Source organism: Hippichthys cyanospilos, chromosome 20 (genome assembly GCF_059441005.1).
Source record: "Hippichthys cyanospilos isolate Australia breed blue-spotted pipefish chromosome 20, RoL_Hcya_1.0, whole genome shotgun sequence".
NCBI lineage: Eukaryota > Metazoa > Chordata > Actinopteri > Syngnathiformes > Syngnathidae > Hippichthys > Hippichthys cyanospilos.
The window spans coordinates 1,337,673-1,359,509 of record NC_142388.1 but is presented as its reverse complement, the minus strand read 5'-3'; the positions used below and the strand labels follow the sequence as shown (position 1 = coordinate 1,359,509).

General features: G+C 42.9%; 1 protein-coding gene across 1 annotated transcript in view; it reads right to left on the bottom strand.

Annotated features, from left to right (window-relative positions):
* bcl11bb (BCL11 transcription factor B b) overlaps positions 1-21,837 on the bottom strand; it is a 45,032-nt gene that overhangs the window by 8,913 nt on the left and 14,282 nt on the right. The window contains exon 2 of the mRNA XM_088403191.1: positions 21,138-21,521. Coding sequence (XP_088259317.1) covers positions 21,138-21,521 — 384 coding nt within the window. The remainder of the gene's footprint in view (positions 1-21,137; positions 21,522-21,837) is intronic.

Genomic DNA, 21,837 nt, shown 5'->3' with positions numbered 1-21,837 from the left:
AGGGAGGCGGCGGCGGGCGGGGGTGTAAGCGGGGAGGGGGGGGGCTGCCGGGGGGGGTTTGAGCACTAGACATATTTGAACGCACACCTAAGACTCACGCCGAGCGCATTTACACGCCCCCGAGGACTTGGATAATCCGATCGATGCGCCAAATGGACGCCGGAGATGTCTTGATTTCTTATTGTTGTTTTGTTTATTTGAAATATTCCGTCCGTCGGCGTGCGCCTACAAGCCAGCGCAATAAATAAGTCACCCCCCCGCCACCAGCCAGTCGCCGCAACTGCCACGCATTTGCATCTTGTCATAACTTAGCCCGCCGCGCCATATGCCGTTAAGGGAGGCGTGTCGGCTAATAGAGTGACAGCTGATGGCTGCTGCCTAATGACCACCAAAGACACATTTCATCAACTCCAGCAACAAGCCAGAAAGGGGGAGCAAAGGGAAAAAGTATCAATTGATAGTGAAGCTTCACCAAAACACATCCCTCTGCGTAGTTGGGCCCAAGAAAGAAAAACGCGAATCCAGGAATAATGTTTTTCACACACAAGTCTTACCATCTGAGTGGGGTTATCCTATTGACATAAAGCGTTTCCTAGACCCCCTTAACCAAGTGTTTGCAGAAGCCTAACCCTTACCCCAACCTCAAGCAATACCCCTACCAAAATGACCCCCACCATTACACAAATGCACACACGCTTAGCTGTGAAGCATCCTCATTCCGGCCAATTAGTGAATGTAGCGTTTCACTTTGTGGCAATTAGAGGCTAAGCTCCGCCTACTGATGGCCACCATGGTCAAGTACCCGTTATTGAGTTGAATCATACATCATTACTTATCTACAAGACAATGATGAAAAACCCCATTACAATGGCGAGAAAACGTGCGCTATAACCATACCACAAGAAATGGAACCCGTCAAGAGTTTGAGCAAAAAACAGTGGATTTTAACAGGTATACATATATGTATATTTTTTGTCAAATGAAAGAACGTACAAAGAATTGAACAAAATATTTTATACACAACACTACACATTAAATCCAGCCGATTAGAGCTTTAACATTTTTAAATTTTAAAGAAAAATGTCACATCTTTCAGCATTTAATCTTTTTCCTCAATCTTTGATGAGGCCCGATCAATTGTAAAAAATACAGTCAAAATTATGTTTAAAAAAAAAAAAACTGCTTTGGGCGGACGAGAGTCTATGTGCAGCGCTTCCCGTCCAGGTGCACGCATTTGAAGGCAAACTTTTCCCAAGGATGGAGGAGGGAAAAAAAACAAAAAAAGCTCACACAATGGGCGAGATGGGCTCGGGAGGCCACGCTGGGCCGCATGCATCAAAACAAAAGCCGATGGCCAGGAGCCCTGCAGGAAGTTATTAAAACGCTGGCACATGCACGCCAGCGCACTTAAGGTGGGCCGCTAATAACATTCTCTTTCTCCTCCTTTTCTTTTCGTAGTCCGCCAATTAAAGATCTGAGCCTTACATCAGCTTTTATTCCTTCCAGATTGCATTTTATAGCCATTATTTTTGCCTTAAAGTACAAACAAAATGCCAGCCGATGGGCTATTGACTGCTCGCATATGGCCGCCGCCGAGACGTCGGCGCGAGGAGCTCGTATAGGAGGAGGCGCTGATAGTCGGGGGGTGCGGCGGGTGCGGGAGGTAGACGGCGGGCATATGGTGCAGACATGTGGATTTGTCTTTAATTTAGGAATTCACATATGCTGTCGCTGCCGCCGTCCTCGCCGCTGTCGCTAAGCCACGCTGAAAAGCTACCAAATGGAAGCGCTCAAATGATTGCGCGCAAACTTTACGAGGAACTTTTAGAGGGCCGTTGTGCACTTTGCTCTACGTATTGCATAAGTCTGCTGAGAGGTTTTTTTTTAACCCTTATGTAGTATTTTGACCATTTTTGGTCATTTTCTTCCGCAAAATGTTTGCAGCGTTTTAGCCAAAGGATGTTAGCGTGATTAATAAGTGACCGTGCCATGTTGAACTTTGACATGATGTCAACATCCGGTGAAATTTCAGCTGCCGACTCTCTCCTTTCAATGGGTAATGCCTTTGATGTCCAAATCAAAGGATTATACAAAACACACAAAAGTCATTTGCCTCGAGTAAATATCATAGGAACCTGCAAACTTGCCGTCAAAGGACACCCGGGTTGAAATTTCAACAACTCAAGTAGCTGATATGTAAACAGCCCCACTAGTTTGCCGCCTAAACGGGTTGTCAAAAATCAGCATGTGTGACATTTTGTGAGATCTAAAGATATTCATTTCAACTTGCAACAGCCAAAGTTGCCTTTACATAAACAGCCTGACTAGTTTGTTATTGTTTTTTTTTGCCTAAATGGGCATTCGTGAATAAAGCAAATCAGGAATAATAAGCAAGCGAGCGACGTTTTGAACCCCGGAAAAATCATGTCGCCTTCATTTCATAATGTCACACCTATGTAGCTGTTCTGTAAACAACCCGACTCATTTGCTGCCTAAATGAAGTGTCATAAAAGTCATCCAATCGCAAACAAAGGATAAACAAGCTACATTTTGGGGGAAGAATCGTGGTGTTTTTCATCAAGCTCGCAATAGTCTACATTTCTAACTATACGAGCAGCCCCACCATTTTGCTACCTAAATGTGCTGTCGTCGAAAATCCAAACGTGTGCGCACGCGCTGGCGTGCGTGCGTGCGGCTTTCCCGGAGGGCGGCGGGTCGGCCGCGCCGCTCCGACATTCCATCAAGAGCGACGCGGCACGACACATTTACACTGGGAACAAAGCCGCCTGCAGGCGAGGCCGCCGGGACGCCAACCTGTCCCCGCCGGCCCCTCCCCTTCTCCAGCCTCCGCGCTCGCACACGCTTGTACACACTAGGGAGGACGCAATGTGCACCTGTCAGGGGTTAGCTGACACCTCTCCTGCTGGCGAAGCGGCTCCTCATTAGCATGGCTGTGATCTAGGGGTCCCCGGGGGTCCCAACCTCCGCACCTCGCCCCTGCGCCCACTTCCAAACCTTTGCTCCGCCCCCCAGCCCCCACCTCGGCTTGTTTGTCATGAAGGCGGCTAATCAAGGGGGGCGGGGATCAACCGGGGACGGCGGAGACACCGACTCGCCGTCTCGGTGCGTTTCGGCCTGTCGGGCGCGCTGCATTTCGGGAGCGGGGGGGGGCGGGACGGGGCAAGACTACAGAGGGTGGCAGTAGCAGGCAGGGGGTGAGGCGCTCACACAGTGGGGCTGGCTCCATCTTAAATGGAACCAGCTTCGGCTTACTAACCATATACACGTGTGCGCGCGTGTTGCCGATATCCTCCCGAGAGCCGGACTATTCATTTGTGTCCACCGTTGTGTCCATTTGTCTCAGCGAGACAGCGAAGGTAATTGCGTCCGACCCAAACACGTGAGACATCATTGGAAAGCTCATTTTGTCCTCTCGTGAGCAAAGGAGGGTTTTGTAGCATAGTTCCAAAAAGTTCAAAGCAGTGGACGGTCCACGGCAGTGGACACAAATGACTCGGCTGGCAATTAACGTCTCTAACAGCATAAAAAAAAAAGAAAGACTTAAAGGTAGGTACGTGTAATTCAGTCCTGACTAATTCGCTACTTGCTGAGTTGTCGTCAAAGAAAGCAGAAAGAGTGTAATAAGTGTTAAAACACAGACGCGCAATTCCGAAGAAGCGGGATTCCCCAGGACGCTAGACGGGTCTGGTTAGCGCGTCGGTTTTTTCTGTCTGGCTCGGTAAATGATGGCGTGGGATCACATCGGTTACGGCGAGAACAAACGAGGTGTCGTCCGGCGATTAGACAAAGCTGACAACGGGCCCGACTTGTTGACTTGTTAACGGGCGGCCGTAGAACTCAAAACAGGAAGTCAACTAAATCAGGCAAGTAAATACTGCGGAAAGACGTACGGGTACGCAACAGGTGAAAACCCCCGAGGACCGAGTGGCGATAGATCTGTTTAGCGGCTTTTCCTGCCACATGTTGTCACGCTCATATTTCTGTGAAGTCATAATATTAGTATGGATTCGGTCTTGGTTCGGAGTTGTTAGTTTTCTGCCGAAATGGGTTGTCATGGAAAATGAAAATTCAGGAAGTCTACAAGAAGATAATAAGTACAGATTCAAGTCAATATTCCCGAACCGTGTACAGCTTAAACACAGACAGATGGAAAGCCAACAGAGTGAGCTTCCGCAGGCTGTTACACGGGTCTGGTTAGTGCGCTATTTTTTCACTTGTTGACATGGATTGCCGTGAGTATAAAAGCGATTTTTTTTTTTAATTGCAAAATTGCTAAATGGATTAGATTTTCTAATCTGAAAACAGTTGATTAGAAAAGACTATAGAAACAGGCTGGCCAGTTTCCTGCCTAGATGCGTGGCCGGCGAAAAATAAAATGGCAGTGAGCAAAGAGAGGGAAAAGTTTGGAAGTTCAAGAATGTAATTACAGCGGGCCCCCGTTTTACGAGATTAATCCGTTCCGCGGTTGGGCTCGTAAAACGAATTCGCCGTATGGCGGGCAATCCAAACTGACGTTAAATAGCTAATGAGTTTAGAAACCCAGGCAAAAACAACAAAATTGGGACCAAAATAGTATAGTAGGTGCTACGTATATATAATATACATGTATACATTCAGAAAACATCATAAATAATAAAATAGAAATAATTGATTCTCCTTTGGTAATACCAAAAAACGCCTGCAGGTGGAGACGAAACAACACAAATACAGCCAAGCCCCTAGGGTCATGACAGTTGTTTTTGTCACAAAGCCGGAAAAATACCATTTAGAGAGGACGAAAAACTCAGTATTCCACGTCGCAACATGAAAAAAACGTAAGCCGGGGACGCTGTAACACGGGGGTCCACTGGATTAGTAAATGGTACAGAAGCCTACATAAATGGCTATTTAAACACCTGACTTGTTTGCTGCCTAAACGGGGGGTTGAAAATGTCATTGATGTTTAGCTCTGATGTTGTTTTCCTATACTGCGCAATTTCGTTCATCATTTCTCCCCTCTATAATCGTAATTAACATTTTAGTCATCTTTATTGCAATTCTGTCTGACATTTCAAAAAAAATAAAATAAATCGACAAGCATGTGAAAATGCAAAAGCTGAAATATCAGGGTAGTGGTTCCAAGGCACCGGAAATGAGAAGGCCACCTGTAGATGGCGAAATACGTCTGCGTGGAAAGGAAATTAAAACGTTCATCGGTTTTCATTTTTGCCGAAGTGGCGCGCGTAGACCGCCGGAGGCGACGCGACCCATCTAAGCCATGACAGCAGGACGCGCCAAAGCGGCCCGGCTGCCGCTAAGTGTCAAGTGAAAACTGCCACTAATTGAATTGGAAAGTTGGAAAGTGATGAAAACACCATGAGTCAAGACCCATCCGCACGCCACCCCTCCCCTCCCCTCCCCACCCTACCCCACCCCACCCGTCCATCCTGGTCTGTTAAAAGAAAAATTGCTTTTCTTTTGTAGTACGTCACGCACACACACACACACACTTGACAAAAAGAGTTGCTGTGATGTAGTACAACCTCGAGTCCCAGCAGGTGATTTGCAGTTTCATTTTATGTCGAATCATCAAACTTGCCCGCCATGCGTTAAATCATAATTTTGCATCTGTGGAGGCGACCGGGCTGAAATTTGCTTGCATTCGGACCGAAAATCTATTAGGATAAGCCTGTGATTTGGTCAGCCCTGCAAATTGAATAAAAATCGCCTTATATGGCGACTAGAAACCCAAATGTCTGATCTTATTTTACTCACTATAAGGCGCATGGCAAGATTTGTTTAAAGTAAGCAAAAAGTCGTTTCATTTTCTAATGAATTTGCTCTTTATTTGAAAGGATAAAATGTCCCTGTCTTCCCGAGGCATATTTTACCAAATAACTCCACAAAGATGAATCGTGTGACATGATTTGTTTTATTTCTGTCATATGCCCTTTCGCAAGACGATTTGGCAGTCAGTTGCTCATGTTCCAATTAATTTGCTCCTAATTTGAAAAGATAAAATAAATTGTTCCTGTCATCGTATTTTATTCGGCAACTCCACAAGATTAATCTGTTTTATTTCTGGCGTGTGCTCTTTTGCAACACAACACAATGTATCAGTAAGTTGCTTTATGTTCCAATCAATTTGCTCTTTAGTTGAAAAAAATAAAATAAATTGTTATTGTCATCCCAAGGCATATTTTATTTGGAAACTCCACAAGATGAATCGTGACATCTGTTTTATTTCTGGAATGCGGTCTTTTGCAACACAGTGCAATGTAGCAGTGCTGCTTTATGTTCCAATGAATTTGCTCTTAATTTGAAAAATTTTAAATTAATTTATCCTGTCATCCCAAGGCGTATTTTATTAACCAAGTCGACAAGCTGAATCATGTGACATGATTAGTTTTAGTTTTATTTCTGGCATACGCCTTTTTTCAACACAATACAATTTAGCAATAGAGTGCTTCATACAACAATAAAATTGCTTTTAATTTGAAAAGATAAAACAAATTGTTCCAGTCATCCCGAGGCGTATGTTATTCAGAAACTCGACAAGTTGAATTGTCTGAAATGATCTGTTTAATTTGTGGCATCCGCTTTTTTTCCCCAACACAACACACTGTAGCAATAAACTGATTTGTTCCAATTAATTTGCTCTTACTTTGAAAAGGAAAAACAAATTGTCATCCTGAAGCATATTTCACAGAGCAAGTACACCGGATAAATCATGCGACTTGATTTGTGTTACTTTTGGCATACGTTCTTTTGCAACACAACACAATTGAGCACTCTGGTGCTTCTTATTCCACTGAATTTGCTCTTAACTTGAAAAGGAGAAATAAATTGTTCCTGTCGTCCTGAAGCATATTTTAGTAAGCAAGTCCACAGGAGGAATCATGTGACAAGATTTGTTTTATTTTGGGCATCTTTTGCAACGCAATTTAGCACTCGTTTTCTTCACATTCCGATTAATTTGCTCTTAATTTGAAAAGAAAAATAGATTGTCGATGCATGACATCAGATTTGCTCATACCCTCAAAAACCCTGTTCCACCTGAAGTGTCTTTACATTTTAGAACCACTGTTGTAGATTATTTGATGTTCGGTCATTGTAGTTGAATGTTCCTAAATTCCTGATTTCCCCGAAGGCGCCAACCCTCATAAATCTGTCTGAGACGGCGGCTTTTGATTGGTGGACGACCAGGAAGTGTGCGCGCCTCAATCTGTGTCCTCCGCCGCCGCGACACCGACAAAATAGACAGGACACCCATCCCAAAACAAAGAAGAAAAGAAAATCGTCCTCTGTTGAGGAAGCCTAGGGAAAAAGCTTTTATCGCTACCACCTGCCATTCTATTGTCAATAGCGGAATTACCTGCACTTAAAGGCGGCGTCGTGGCCGCGCAGCAGGCGGCGGCATCAAGGAAACAATGGCATCATCGCCGGCTACAGCGGAAAAGGCGCATCTTTAATAATAACGGCGGCGCAACAAGCTGAATGTGAAATACTCTCCGGGAAAAGGTCACCGGCGGGCCTTTGAATGGATAAAAAGCAGCTTTGAGCCTTTTCCATCCAAACGAGCCCGAGCCGAGCCCCTGAGGGACGCCCACTTTGTCCGCGCTGTCAGTGTCCCATTCACCGCCGTTCCCTCGCTTTTATTGACTCCGACGTGCCAATGCTGCTTAGGCGGGTTGTTAGATGTTTCCCCGGGATCAATGCGCTTCGTAGCAAAGGCGCCCACGCCTTCCTCTTCTCGGGAAACATCCAGCGCCACTTCAATAGACCGGTGTCCTTCGAAAGGATCGACTCGGACCGGGCGGGCCGACATACTTTTCCTTTTTTTGCGCTTCGAACACATCCTCCGGACCCGTTTAAGCGGCTTCGGATATTTCCAATTGGTTCGCACCAAACCCGAGCGAAGCCTCGAGCGGATTGCGCAATACAAGTCGACCCCGACTTGGTCCCGGTTAAAACTCGCATCGGTCCAGATGCCGGTTTGCCTGCGAGCTAATTAGCATTAGTGCGCTAATGCAAAAACCACAAAAAAAAAAGAACAATGTGACTGTGATTGCGGCGCGCTCCGCTCAAGCATGTCGTCAAATTGCCGCCGGCTAAATGTTTGTTTAATTGATTAGACGAGTGTCATCAAACGTCTCCGTTAATCAATTAATCATTTTTTAAAAACAATCGCTCCAATCAAGTCACATTCGCTTTTTCGGTACATGGAAACATCTCATGAGCAATATGACACAAAACATTCAACCCACGATACCGTAGCCGTGCAGCTGTCATCGATTTAGCAAACAAATAGCACACAATATATTATGATAATGATATCATGTTGCAGTTGAAGAATTTTTTTGGACACTATTATAAAAGAAAACGGTAGTAACACGATCAGTATTTGGTGCCGGTGTATCCATAACCGATGGTATCGTAATTTGATGCCGTTGAATTGTTAGTGTGTCGTAACATCAATACCAATATTTAAAGTTGGTGATCTGCATAAAACAGATGGTCAAAAAATGCTTTTTCTTTACCAATAGTACATATTTGGTCTTTGGTTCTTCAATTACACGTAAAAAAAAAAAAAAAAAAAATAGGTTAACTGTTCAGTGCCACACATTTTCAGATCCTCCTTTACCCTGACACTTGAATAGACGAAACATATACCTATAGAGAAAAATACCTGGGATTGAACGTTGAGACTCTTGAAATACGTAGAAATACATCTTTGGGATTGAATGAGTTAAAATCACAATGTAGCACAACAGTAATAAATGCTAAACCTGACCGCTCGTCTTTTTTTGTTGTTGTTGTGGTTGATTTTTGTTTGTTTTTTGCAGGGTTTACATTCCCAAAAATAACCGCAGTACCCAAAATTCATGAAGTGGCGCTTGCTCGTTTTGCCTTTGTTTATTTTGTTAAAAAAAACCAAAACACATAAATTCATTGTTTTTTTCTGGTCTGTTTAAAAAAACACATAAAATCATTGTTTTTTTTCTGGTCTGACTAAGGGTGCAAAATGGCACAGGGTGAGCATGCAAACTTGACACAGAGCTGTGAGGCGCCCATGCTAACCACCGCCCTGGCGTGTTCTCTTTTTTTACATTTAAAAATAAAAAAAAAATCTTTTTTTTTTAACTGGTGCCACTGGAAATTCAAAAAATTGCTCAAAAATAGCGAGGTAAACCCGCCCGCAATAGAAAAAGTTAGGGTCACAAACGAAATTCCCCAATAGAGTGACGGCGCAATGACATCCAAAATAACCTTGCCCGTGGTGACATCATCGTATAACGTCAACTCATTTCGCTCATCTTAGGTCGCCGTTTTCACCGCGCCTGTCACGTGGCCTTTTTTTGTCGACTTTGACCTTCCCGCGGCTCGCCAGCACATCACAAACGCCTTTCATGGTGCTTTTGGCGCCGCGGGTCCCGAAACCTTCCCAGGTGCGTCCAACTGCCTCCGCGCCGCAAATAGAGACATGCTCGTCCCTCGGCGCGGACACACCCTGCGCATACTTTTCCTAAAGCGTGCGTGCGTGCGTGTGTGTTTGACGGGTCTCCGTTTGGCCCGGGGGCCTCCCTGGAGACTTTAGTGTGGCCTCTCGCTCGCTCGCTAGCTCGCTCTCTCAATTGGTTCTCATTATCTCTCTGTCTTTGCGGCCGTTATCGCGCTGATACATTTCCTGCTCTTGGCACGGCTCCTGCATTGCTGATGGTTAAAAGAAAGCTGCTTTCATCTAGCCACTGCCTTTAGGACACGCGCACACACACAAATCCGCATGGCTGTACTTGTGAGGACCTCCGATGACAAAAAGCGTTTCCTAGTCCCTAACCTTAACCTCACTCGGTTCAGACCTGTACCCTAAAAGAAAGTCTTGACCCTCGAAAAGAGGTCAGAACAAGTGAGGACCTCAGTTTTCCAAAATGTCTTCTCTAAGTCTGTAGAGAACTCAAAGCCTTTTTCACAAGTACTGTATAGCCGTAGAGGAATACACACACACGTATTTGTCTGGCTATACCTGTGAGGACATCCATTGTCAAAATCCATTTTCTAACACCTTACTTAACCTTAACTCATTCAATGCCACGGACGTATTTTCACGTTTTTTAAGACTCCGGACATGAAATCCCAGATACTTCTAATCAATACTGAAGTACATTAAGGACATTGATTTCTTGATAGTGAAGTATTAAATCGATACTTAAGTATCTGGGATTGACTGTCTTGACTTTTGAAAAAGGTGAAAAAATGTCCCTTGCATCGAAGATTGGCTGAGGCTATCCCTAACCCAGTGCTTCTCAATTATATTTCCCAAGCCCCCATCAAGAAAAAACCTTGAGCGCCCACCCCTACTATAAGATTATCTAAAAAGAAAAAAGCAATACAAATCAACATTCAACAGCTGTTCATTATTTTTTACAGCATTTATACGTGTTACAGGTTAGTCTAAATCAGAAAAAAAACAATTGCCATTTATTGTGCATCACAGTGCCTGAAACTAAAAACAAAAAAAATGTGGAAAACTCTTACTTTATTGCAGTTATTTTTACATGACAAAAACAAAACCTTTGGCCGGCCAAAATGTCCTCACTTCTCAAAATGTCCTCACCAAGTCGGTAGAAAACTCAAAGCGCTTCTGACATATAGCCGGACAGGAACACCCACCCACACGTATTTGCAGGATATCCATCGTCATAACGCATTTCCTAGCATCTAACCTCATAACCATGAAAAATGATTGCCTAACCTCAACTTTATTCAAAGCTATACCCTAAAAGCGACGCCCTGACCCTCAAATAGTGGTCTTAACAAGTGAGCACCAGCCTAGAAGTCCTCACCGTGTTTGGAGAAAACACACACACGCGCATAAGTATAAGCAATGAGGCGGGGCGGCGTGGTCGGGACCGCCAGACCGCAGGCCCAGACAAGCTCCGCTGCCACACATGGGCCCCATAGGATCTCGACCGTATTTCATTTTGGGAGAGACCGCGTGGGGGGGGGTTGGAGTCCGACGGGTTAGGTGAGGCGGGCAGGACGTGGCACCGCGCGACATGTTATGTCGTCCCACGGTTAAGTCATCGCGCCGGATAATAAAAAGCAGATTTACATTTCTAATGAATAAAGCCAGCAGTCAAATTGTCCTCATAATCCTCTTATTTATTTAAATAACCTCCACCCGAGTCCTCTCGCAGAAAAAAACATGCAAATAGTTTTGGGGCTGTAATATTTCCCAGATACGTCTAATCATTTCTGCCCGCCCTCGTAAATTTTAGCAGCGCTTGCAGCCACAACAAAAAAGAGGAGCTGCTGGTTTTTATTCCCAAATAAGTCACTTTAGTATGCACTTTTTTCTTAAGTTTCTTCATTGATTTTTTTCCTCGTCTTTCTCCAAATAGTACGACTATCCATTTTATTTTATATATATTAAACAGAGACTTGCCGTGTATAACTTTGGCTTTTGCTAGCTTCATGCTAACTCATAAAGCAAAACACCATCAGTGTGCTAACAGAACTAGCAAATAATAAAAACTGGCATATAACTAGCAAACGAGTCACTAATATATCTTCAGTCTCATTTTTCAAAAAGGTACAACAAAACATTGAAGATTAAACAAAGTCAATTCTATGTCTTACTTAACTTTCCCTTCTGCTAGCTTAATGCTAACTCATAAAGCAAAACACCCTCAATGCGCTAACAGAACTACCAAATAATAAAAACTGGCATATTACTAACAAATGAGTGACCTAAATATTTTCAGTCTCATATTTTTCAAGAAGCTACAACAAATAACATTGAAGATTAAACAAAGTCAATTATATGTCTTACATCTTAGCTTAATGCTACCTCACAATGCAAAACACCATTAATGGTTTGCTAAAACTAGCATTAGTAATTGCCGTCGTTGTAAACTTTTAAACAATCTATATTTCAACGCAAACGTAGACAGACCTCAATAATGCTCACCGGCATATATTCTTTATCCTCTGAAAAACAATGATAAATATAAATGCAGATGGCTGACTCTTTACTGCCACCCGGTGGCAAGATTATATTCGATTCCATCATTACTGTATAGCAAAAAAGAAATAAGAGTGCCATTTTTCTTTTTAAAGAAGGGGGGGGGGGGGGGGGGGGTGCTGGAACAGATTCTCAATAAACTGGCAGGCAAAATATCACAACAAGGAATTTCCCCGCTGTGATGTTTGCATTTACCACCATCTTGCGTTTTTGCGTCACCGTAATTGCCCGAGACAAGTAAGTGGATACAGTGAGGGAAGTTGGAGGGGTTGAGGGGGGTGGAAGTGCAGCATGAAAAGCTCTCAGCATCTTGGCGGCGGCTAAAAAGCCAAATAAACGGCGTCACCGAGCGGGACGTTAATGAGATAAGAGGGGGGGGGGGCGGCGGCGGCGGCGGCGGCGCGAGGCGGTCCGAAGCGCTAACAAGCCCAGTGGCTTCCTTTTCTCGCGGGCGCTAATGGCGGGAAAAAGAGGCTAGTGCTAGGAGTGGAGATTTGCAACTTTATGTAATGACAGCGTGCGGAAGCAGCCCCGGCCGGGGTTACCATTGGAAAAAGAAGTTGTTCGTTGTCAGTGGAAGGGCGCAAGCGAAAGCAAAACAAAAAAAAAAAAGAACAAGGAAAAAAAAAGAGATTCCGGCATAACTTGCTGTGATTCTTCTTCTTCTCTTACAGAATATTTGGAAATGTTGGCATATTTTCACTGAAAAATAAAGCACAGCAGCACACACCCTGCAAAGCAAGTAAAATTACATAATTTTTTCTCAAGTAGTGAATATCAATTCATATCATTTTTTTGTTCAAAAATTTCACTAAATGTTTGGGGGGTTTTTTCTTCATTTTCGTCTTGAAAAATAAGATTTCTCCTTATGGTAATTGTCCGTTATTCAAAGTTCCCTTTTTTTTATTGAACGTTACAAATAGTATTTTCTGTGATTTTTTTTTTTTTTTTTTTTTTTTGGGAGGGGTTCTCAAATTATCATTTTTTTTAAAATTATGTCCAACATATATATATATATATATATATATATATATATATGTTTTTGTCCGTAATTGCTCCATCCAATTTTTTGTTCCAATTCTGAACAGAGCTTCATTTCCACACAAAACGTGGGTATGCGAGGCGGGTCCGTGGCAATTGTATTGAGAAAGAAAGAGGGGGTGGGAGGGGAGGGGGTCGTGACAGCGCAAGCTTCTTTTTTTTTTTTTTGAGAGCAGAGAGTGCACACACACATCTGGAGCGCGCGGCACATGCTGCAAGTTAGCGGTGGCGCTCGCACTCCAAATTAGTGGCCACTTTTATTCCCCCGCTGTGGTAGGAAAATATCAAATCTGCTGCCATATGAGTGCCATAAAGCTGCTTGTGCTGCGTTTGATGCCTTCATGTGGGACTCCTTAACTCATGCTTGTGTCTGTGTGCGCGCGCACGCGCTTTTAGTGAATGTCGGTCTTGTCAGCGTATTTTAGCGTGCACTTTTCCACTCGTGAATATTTAAGCTTTTTTTTTTTTTTCTCAGAGATCTCAGATTCACCCAAACATATATGCTAATTTCTGCAAGCCCGACTTGCCTTTCACGTTAGCATGAAGCTAACAAAACGGCATGGTGTTGGTTGAACATTTTGCGTTCTTTGCGTTATGGTGGGAAAGGATTTTAATTGCCGTAGCATTTATACTAATATCCTTTTGCTTTTCTGGCGATTACAGTTTCGCATTTATTTTCAGATTAAGAGCAAATTATTTGGAACACAGAACAACATTTTGCTCAATCGTGTTCTAGTGACTTGTTTGCAAAATGTATGTCAAGTTTAATCTGGATGGGCATTGTCGTTGCTGACGCATTTTACCGGCAAATAAGGTAGAAAAAAAAATCTATTTTCTGGAATTGCTGAATAAAATATGCCTTGAGATGTCACCACATATGTACAACAATGTAGTTCCATAGTTTTTTTTAAATGTCCTGAAAGGAACTGTTCATTTTGGATTCAAATAAAGAGCAAATTAATTGGAACATGAAGGAACCTCTTGATAAATTGGGTTATGTAGTGAGTCTTTTGCAAAACACATGCCTTTATTTTGTTCATTTTGATAAAAATGGGCATTGACATCATTTTTTTGACAGATGAGCCAGACAAAAAACAAATGATCTATTTTCTGGAGTTGCTTAATGAAATACGCCTAGAGGTAACACCACATATGATACGTATACATTTGTACTTCCATAGTTTTCTAATGCCTCTGAAAAGCATTGTAGATTCCGAGTCAAGAGCAAATTAATTGGAACAAGAATGTATTGCTAAATTGTTACATCTTGACTCCTTTTGCAAAACGTATGCCTTTATTTTGTTCAATTTAACAAGGATGGGCATTGAAATAAATGTTTTGACACCAAATGATGCATTTTTTGGAGTTACTGAATGAATTACACTGAGATATACCACTACATATGTACTTCAAACTTTTTTACCGCTCTGAAAGAAACAGTTCATATTGCATTTCGATTCAAGAGAAAATGAATGCTTGTTATGTTTCATGGCGCTGAAATATTCCCGTCGCTAGCGATCGCCGGCCCTGTTAAATTAAAACCGGGAAAAAGATATGCGGGCCAACTCTGACACCATTCCCGAGTTGTCGTCCGAGTTTGCGCGCGGCCTCCTTGCTGTTTACTTCCTGTTTACGTGCGCGCCGCCTTGTCCTCAAGGAGGTCAAAACATGGGCAAAACACGCGCGCACGCCCCATATGCGATGCATGCATTCCGATTGAACATGTTTTTCCCCGTTTAATCTGCCGCTTGACAGCCTGGGACGCGCACGCACGCACACACACACACACACACACACACACACACACACACACACGGACGGGCGGACGGACCTCCATATTTGTAACTACAAAAAAGGCATTAGAGGGAGGTTGGAATCATAAACAAGTTGGTGTTACTTGTGGAAAAAAAAATGGCTTAAAATGGAAGCCGCGTACGCTCTCCCCGATGACTCTCTCTCTCACACACACACACACACACACACACACACAAAGCGAGAAAACCAAAATAGATGCGCACATGCCTCGCAGCCGACGTAAGATGGATGCACTGGCAAGCTTTCAAAACACTCCATTTTTTTTTTTTTGTCAACACTCTATGCAGATATATACACACACACACACACACACACACACACACACACAGCTACACACGAGTGGCATCACGTTCACCCCCAATCACAACCCGTAAGCTTGGACATCAAAATGAAGTTTGTGGGGGTTTTTTTTTTCCAGGGCGGTGGGGGTGAAGAAAAAAAAAAAATCATCGGGAGTAATTAACGCATTTTCATATGCAAATGTGATTAATGCAAAACTACAAAGTCATTATGCAAATGAGCTTTTCCTTGAGCCTCTGTACAAATATTCGCCGCTCAAATCAGGGATCAGTCTCGCCATCTTTTTTTTTTATCTAACACCCCCACCCCCACCCCCCCCACCCCCCACCCCACCCGCGTTCTCTCCCGCTCATAGAGATAATACATAAGTAGCATGTGAAGTTATTTGGAAGTGTGTGCGTGCGTGCGCGCGTGCGTGGTGATTGCGAGGCCGCTCGGCATTGGAGCGAGACAAGGAAGCCAGCGCGCAGGGGAAGGTATGAATATGCAAAAGCCTGATTGCTTTTCATGATTAAAGCCTATTTAATATGCAAATGAGAGCAAGCCAGGTGATTAAAAGAGCATTGGGTGGTGGGGCATCCAAAAAAAAAAGGGGGGGGGGGGGTGAAGGGGAATTACATTCAACGTTTGACCTCTCCGGCCGGGAAAAGTCAGTTTTACTGTTGGCTTAATTTAACACAATAAAATATTAATTAGGGCTCCCTAATTGGTTTGATGAAAAATAAAATGATTTTGTTCAAACGTTGATACTTTTATTCCAGTTATATTCATTAGAATTCATTGATGTTTTTAGCCATCAGTGGCAGCAAGTGAAATTTAACCCTTGTGCTGTAGTTTCATCTTTTTTTTTTCAACATCATTCTCAAAATAGTTTTACTAAGTTTAAATGTTTTTAAAGGAAGTTCATTGAAAAGAATATATATATGTGTGTGTGTATATATATATATATATATATATATATATATGTGTGTGTGTGTGTGTGTTTTATTTTTTTCCAAGAAAAGTAGTGCCAAAAAAAGGCTAGTACTAAGCAAGTTAAAAATTACAACGTAAAAAAACCAATAAAATAATAATAAACTCACACTTACATCCTTACAGTGATGAATTGGGGTTCCCTGTATTAGCGATTATTGGGCAACGCACCCCCACCGCCCCCTCTTGTGTTCCAAAATGAAATCAAAAAAAAAAAACAGTTGACAGCCCGTCGACGGCAAGTGGACGAAAAGGCGGCAAGAGAGATGTTTGAGGATGTCGCTGTCACCGCCGCCGCGTCTTATGAAATATTCACCCCCTGATCTGGCGCGTATTCGGGCGCTTGTCACCCTGTGACGGCGCTTCCCGGGAGGGGGGTTCAAAGCCGGGCCGGGCTCATCCGAGGCCGCCGGTGCCGCGCCTCCTCCTTGGCGATGTTAGCATAGCGCGGCTAGCCCGCGCCAGACAAAAGAGGCCAGACGGGGTGTCGTAAAAGCGGGCGGAAGAAAGACCGCGAGGGCCGAGGGTCAGCGCCAGTACGCTGCAAAATGTCGGCCGCTCGGCGGACGCCCCGCTCGGTAGCTCGGTAGCTAACGTTTCGCTTCTCAATAACAAATCGCACAGGCAAAATGATTGGTCCGAGTTTGTCTATCGTAAACTGACTCTGCATAGCGCCACCCGCACTCCAGTCACGCCATTCGGAACTAAATCACAATATTGGCGCACCCCCTTCATCCCCGAGACAAATCTTCCCCATATACAGATTTTTTTTACTTTTTAAACAGGAAGTTCGCCTAAATATTCGTTTTCGCAGTCGAATAAAAATGACGTGTCCTGAATGCGTGCTGAAAACCACCAATCACAGATCAGCTGGCAAACACGTGACCAAACCTAGAAAAGGGATGAGCCGTGATTGGTTGTTACCTGAGCCTCGTGCGCAGGTGATGTCATTTTCAGTACGCCTCAAGTGGAAATTATGTTTTTGAAGGGATTATTTGGACAAAATATGAGCTTTTTATTGCTGAAAATGGTTACACGTGGACTATCCCTCTATGCAACAATCAATGAAAAGTAAAAATTGAAAAAAAAGTATATATGTATGTGTGTGTGTGTGTGTGTGTGTAAAAATTTGTTTATACACATATTTGTACTGTATATGCTCATGTATACTTATGTATACATATATGTACTGTATGTACTGTATATATGTGTATTTCTATACTGTACATAAATACATAAATATGTATGTGTATATGTATGTATTTATGTGTATATATGTTAATGTGTGTTTTTATACATATTTGTACATATATATGTATCTTTATAGGTACACTTTTGTATACGTACATGCAAATATCTATATGTACTTTTTATAGATAGATAGATATAGATATACATATTTACATACATTCATGAGTAAATATGTCTACATACATACATATATTTGGATGAATATATGTACATATATGCATGTATATACGTCTGTGTATGTATGTATGTATGCATATTTGTTTATATATGTATTAATGTATGTACGGAATTTTCCTCCAAGCCGCCTTCGACATTTCAAGTCAGTGCAGCCCATCCCTCAGAAACACTCAAAATGTCATGCGTCCGTTCCCAAACTTTTGCAGTCACACACTCCCCGCCCTCAGTTGAAAACACTTGTGCTGTGGTCCATTATTTCTTCTTAGTTCAAAGCCACTCACAAAAAAACTGTCAAATTGTTTAAATCTGTTCCATCATCCAGATTTTGCAAGAAACCATGACAGTGTCTCTTTTGGACTTATGCCCCGCCCCTACAAAGCTTCCTGGAAACTTTTTTTTTTTTTCATAAACATAATCTTGTTCGCGAACAAAAGACAATGACGAGATAACCTCCTTGGCGGAGGTAATTAGGCGTCACTTGAGATTCATGCCGCGTAACAAATGGAACAAAAAGTTTTTGCGTGGCAAATAATTCGGTCAAAAGTCACCACTGACCGGCCACTTCATTAGGTACACCAATCTGCTTACATCCAATGCAAAAAAACAAAAAACAAAACACTGACACTGCCCGAGTGGTTTTGTCGTTTTATTGATCATCACACTGAGCCTAATAATATTCACCTGAGTTAATTTAGTTTAGAACCTGCGAAAATACCAAAACAAGCCGGGATGCCGAAAAAGTTGCTCATGTTGCTCATGTTGCTCATGAGTGAATCTTTTTCCACGTGACAAGTGAGGTCCACCGAGGAGCTGTCGCGCGTCGCTTTGCAAATAAACATGCAAAAAATGTAAAGTTTTTCCCGCCTGACGCAACCTCGAAAACGTGCTCGCCGTCTTTCACAGGAAGGACGCATGCAACGCGCAAGACCAAAGCTTTTCACGTACGTTTATGCACACTGAAAAATAGTTGCAAAAAAATATGAAGAACAGTGGCAATGGCAAGTGGTATTTATTTATTTATTTTATATTCATGCGGCCATCTTTTGGTGATTACTTGATAAATATACTCCTGCTTATTTGACATTGGAATTCAATAAAATATCAATTGCTCTATATACACACACATACACACACACACACACACATATATATATATATATATATATATATATATATATATATATATATATCTCAAACAATTTTATTTTTAATTTAAATTTATATTTTATTTTATATATTTTGTTGTAGTAAAAAATGTGTTGTAGTAAATTATTATTATTATAACTATTATTTTTTCATTTTAATAAAAAAAATATATAGACACATGTGTCTATATATATGTGATATATATATATATATATATATATATATATATATATATATATATATATATATAAAACAATTTTATTTTTAATTTAATTTATATTATGTTATTTTTATTTTATATATTTTGTTGTAATAAAAAATTAAATATATATAAAGCAATTTTTATTTGGTATTCTTTTTTATTTTAATGTAAAAACATATATATATGTGTATATATATATATATATATATATATATATATATATATATATATACATATGTGTGTGTGTGTGTGTGTGTGTGTGTGTATTTCTTTCTTACAGATTAAAGAAGGTGTTCAAGACAAAAAAAATCAAATATGTAACACATCAGGATGAATATCCAGCATGTGTTCGCATTTTGGTAAACAACGGACGACGGCCGTGCGTGACAAATTTAACGAGGAGCACATTTGCAACGTCCTCTTTCCGAAAGGAGCGTGACATCACGTCTGCGCTAATTGTTTCCGACACGGCAATTGTAAATGATCTAACCTCCCGCGGACGTAATCCCCACCCTGACGGCCATGGCCGCCTCCTGCTTCCCGCTACCGTACGGGGACTTTCGAGGAGGTCTTTTCATATTTGAGCCCGTGATCATTTTAAAGTGGAGGCTGCCGCATTTAGAAAGCGTGGGAGGCGGAGGTGTCCTACTCATCACCTTCTTCCTCACCCTTTACAATCGGTTTCAGCTCAAGACCTCCCGCGGGCCCGTGTGGGTGTGTGCGCGCATGTGTGTGTGTGTGTGTGTGTGTGTCTGACACAACACACGCGCGTCTGGCTAATGAAATCATCTGTGGCTACATTAATCCCTCCTGAAGGCCACAGTCAAAATAACAAGGATTCTTTTAAACGCGGCTATCTTTCGCAGACAGGTGACACACGCACGTGTACACACACACACACACACACACACTCACGTGCTTTAAAAAAGGAGCTTATCCAAGCAGTTTTCTGATGTGAACAAGCCAAAATGTCCCCATTACAACTGTGTGATGTCAAAGTTTGTGTGACACGAGTGCGTGTGCACACAAGTGAAGTGAGCTCTTGTAGCGTTTTCATGTCCCTCCAATTAAAAATTAACCCGCGAGGCCTGTGCCATACTAGCATAGAAAGACAAGTACAAGTGTGCAGCTATGTATATGGCTCTATTGCATGCACGCTGTGAATGTGGCGACAATGTTTTCGTTATGCCACACAAACTTAGAAAAAAACTTTGTATGACGTACACTAGACAAGATGTCCACAGAATTTGTATTTAAGATGTCCCTACTCTTCAAAAAGACAAATATAGAAGTGTGTTCTTGTAACTCCTTTCCCCTGCTTTGGGACAATCCTCTGAACACAGAAAGAGGAGTGTGTGTGTGATTTGCATTGACAAAATGCGATCACAAAAAAAAAAAAAAAACGTCCACATAAACAGCAAAAGACAGTCACATTTGTCAGTCATCATACTTTCTTTCTCCTGCTTTGGGATGACCCCCTTACATAGAAAGAAAAGTATGTGTGTGATGCCCACCAGACAACATGTCCTCACAAAAAATGTCCATGCTGTGATGTCCACCAGACACAAACAAGTGTCCACACAAAGGGAGAAGACAAGCACAGACGTGTGTCTTTATACCGTCTTTCTTCTGCTTAGGGAAGATCCCCTTGCACAGAAAGACAAGTGCGTTCATGATGTGCAACAAAATGTCCTCACAAAAAATGTCCAGACTAACGGCAAAAGACATGTCCGAATGTCAGGCCTCATACCTTCTTTCTCTTGTTTTAGGAAGATCCCCCTTACGTAGAAAGACAAGTATGTGTGTGGTGTCCTTACAAAAACGTCTATGCTGTTATGTCCACCGGACAAAATGTCCGCAAACAAAAGTGTCCACTCTAAGGGAAAATAACTTGTATCCTTGTACCTACTTCCTACTAAGGGAAGATCCCCTTACATACACAGAAAAGTACACGTGTGATGTCCACCAGACGCATAGAAAGAAAATTCTACCAGACGAAAAGTCCTCACGAAAAATGTCCACTAGCCATAACAAAAAAAATGTCCACAGTAACGACAAAAGACAAGTACAGACGCCTGTCCACATAGCTTCTTTCCGCTGCGTTGGGAAGATCCCTTTCCGAAGAAAGAAAAGTATGTCTGTGATGTGCATCAGACAAAAAAAACAAAACAAAGTATGCGCAATCAGCTAAAGTGTGTGTCCTCATACCTCCTTTCTCCTGCTTTGGGCAGATCCCCTTGGCCGGCGTCAGCCTCCTGTGGGCGTCCTCGTCCCGGCCGGGCGTCGCCTGCACGCCCACCTCCACGGGCAACATGGGGGGCCCCCTCCCCAACTCCAGGGCGTGACCCCGAGGGGAGATGGGGATGCTGGCGGCGCCGCCCGCCTCCCCGGGCTTGACGGAGAAGGAGCCCGGCACCCCCTGCGGGGGGCCGCGGCACAGGCGGCGCTTGTGCTCGATGAAGACCAGGATGTCGCCCAGAGGGAAGTTGGTCTGGCATTGGCCGCACGTCAGCAGGTCGTGCTCCTCGGGACCCCGGAGGGCGGCGGCGGGGGCCGGCGACGGAGATCTCGCCGTGGCGTCATTGACGTCGGCTGCGGGAGGACCCACATCATAGCCGGGTTATTTTCAAAGGTGGGTGAGGAAAAAGACGCCCGCGACAAAAAAAGGTAATCGGTCCAAATCCTATGCGCCAGCAAAATTTGCAGGGGATTGGGACGGAGCCCTGTGGTGAAAAGCAAAAATCCAAGTCATTAACTCCCAGCAAAAATAGTTGTAAACGCCTCACAAGATGGCCTCAAAGACCCCCCCCCCCATTAGACTAAATGAAGCGCCGCATCTCACTTCCTTGGTAGCAAAATGCCACAAAATGGCGCCAAATAAACATAGCATAGCATGGGGAAACTAATA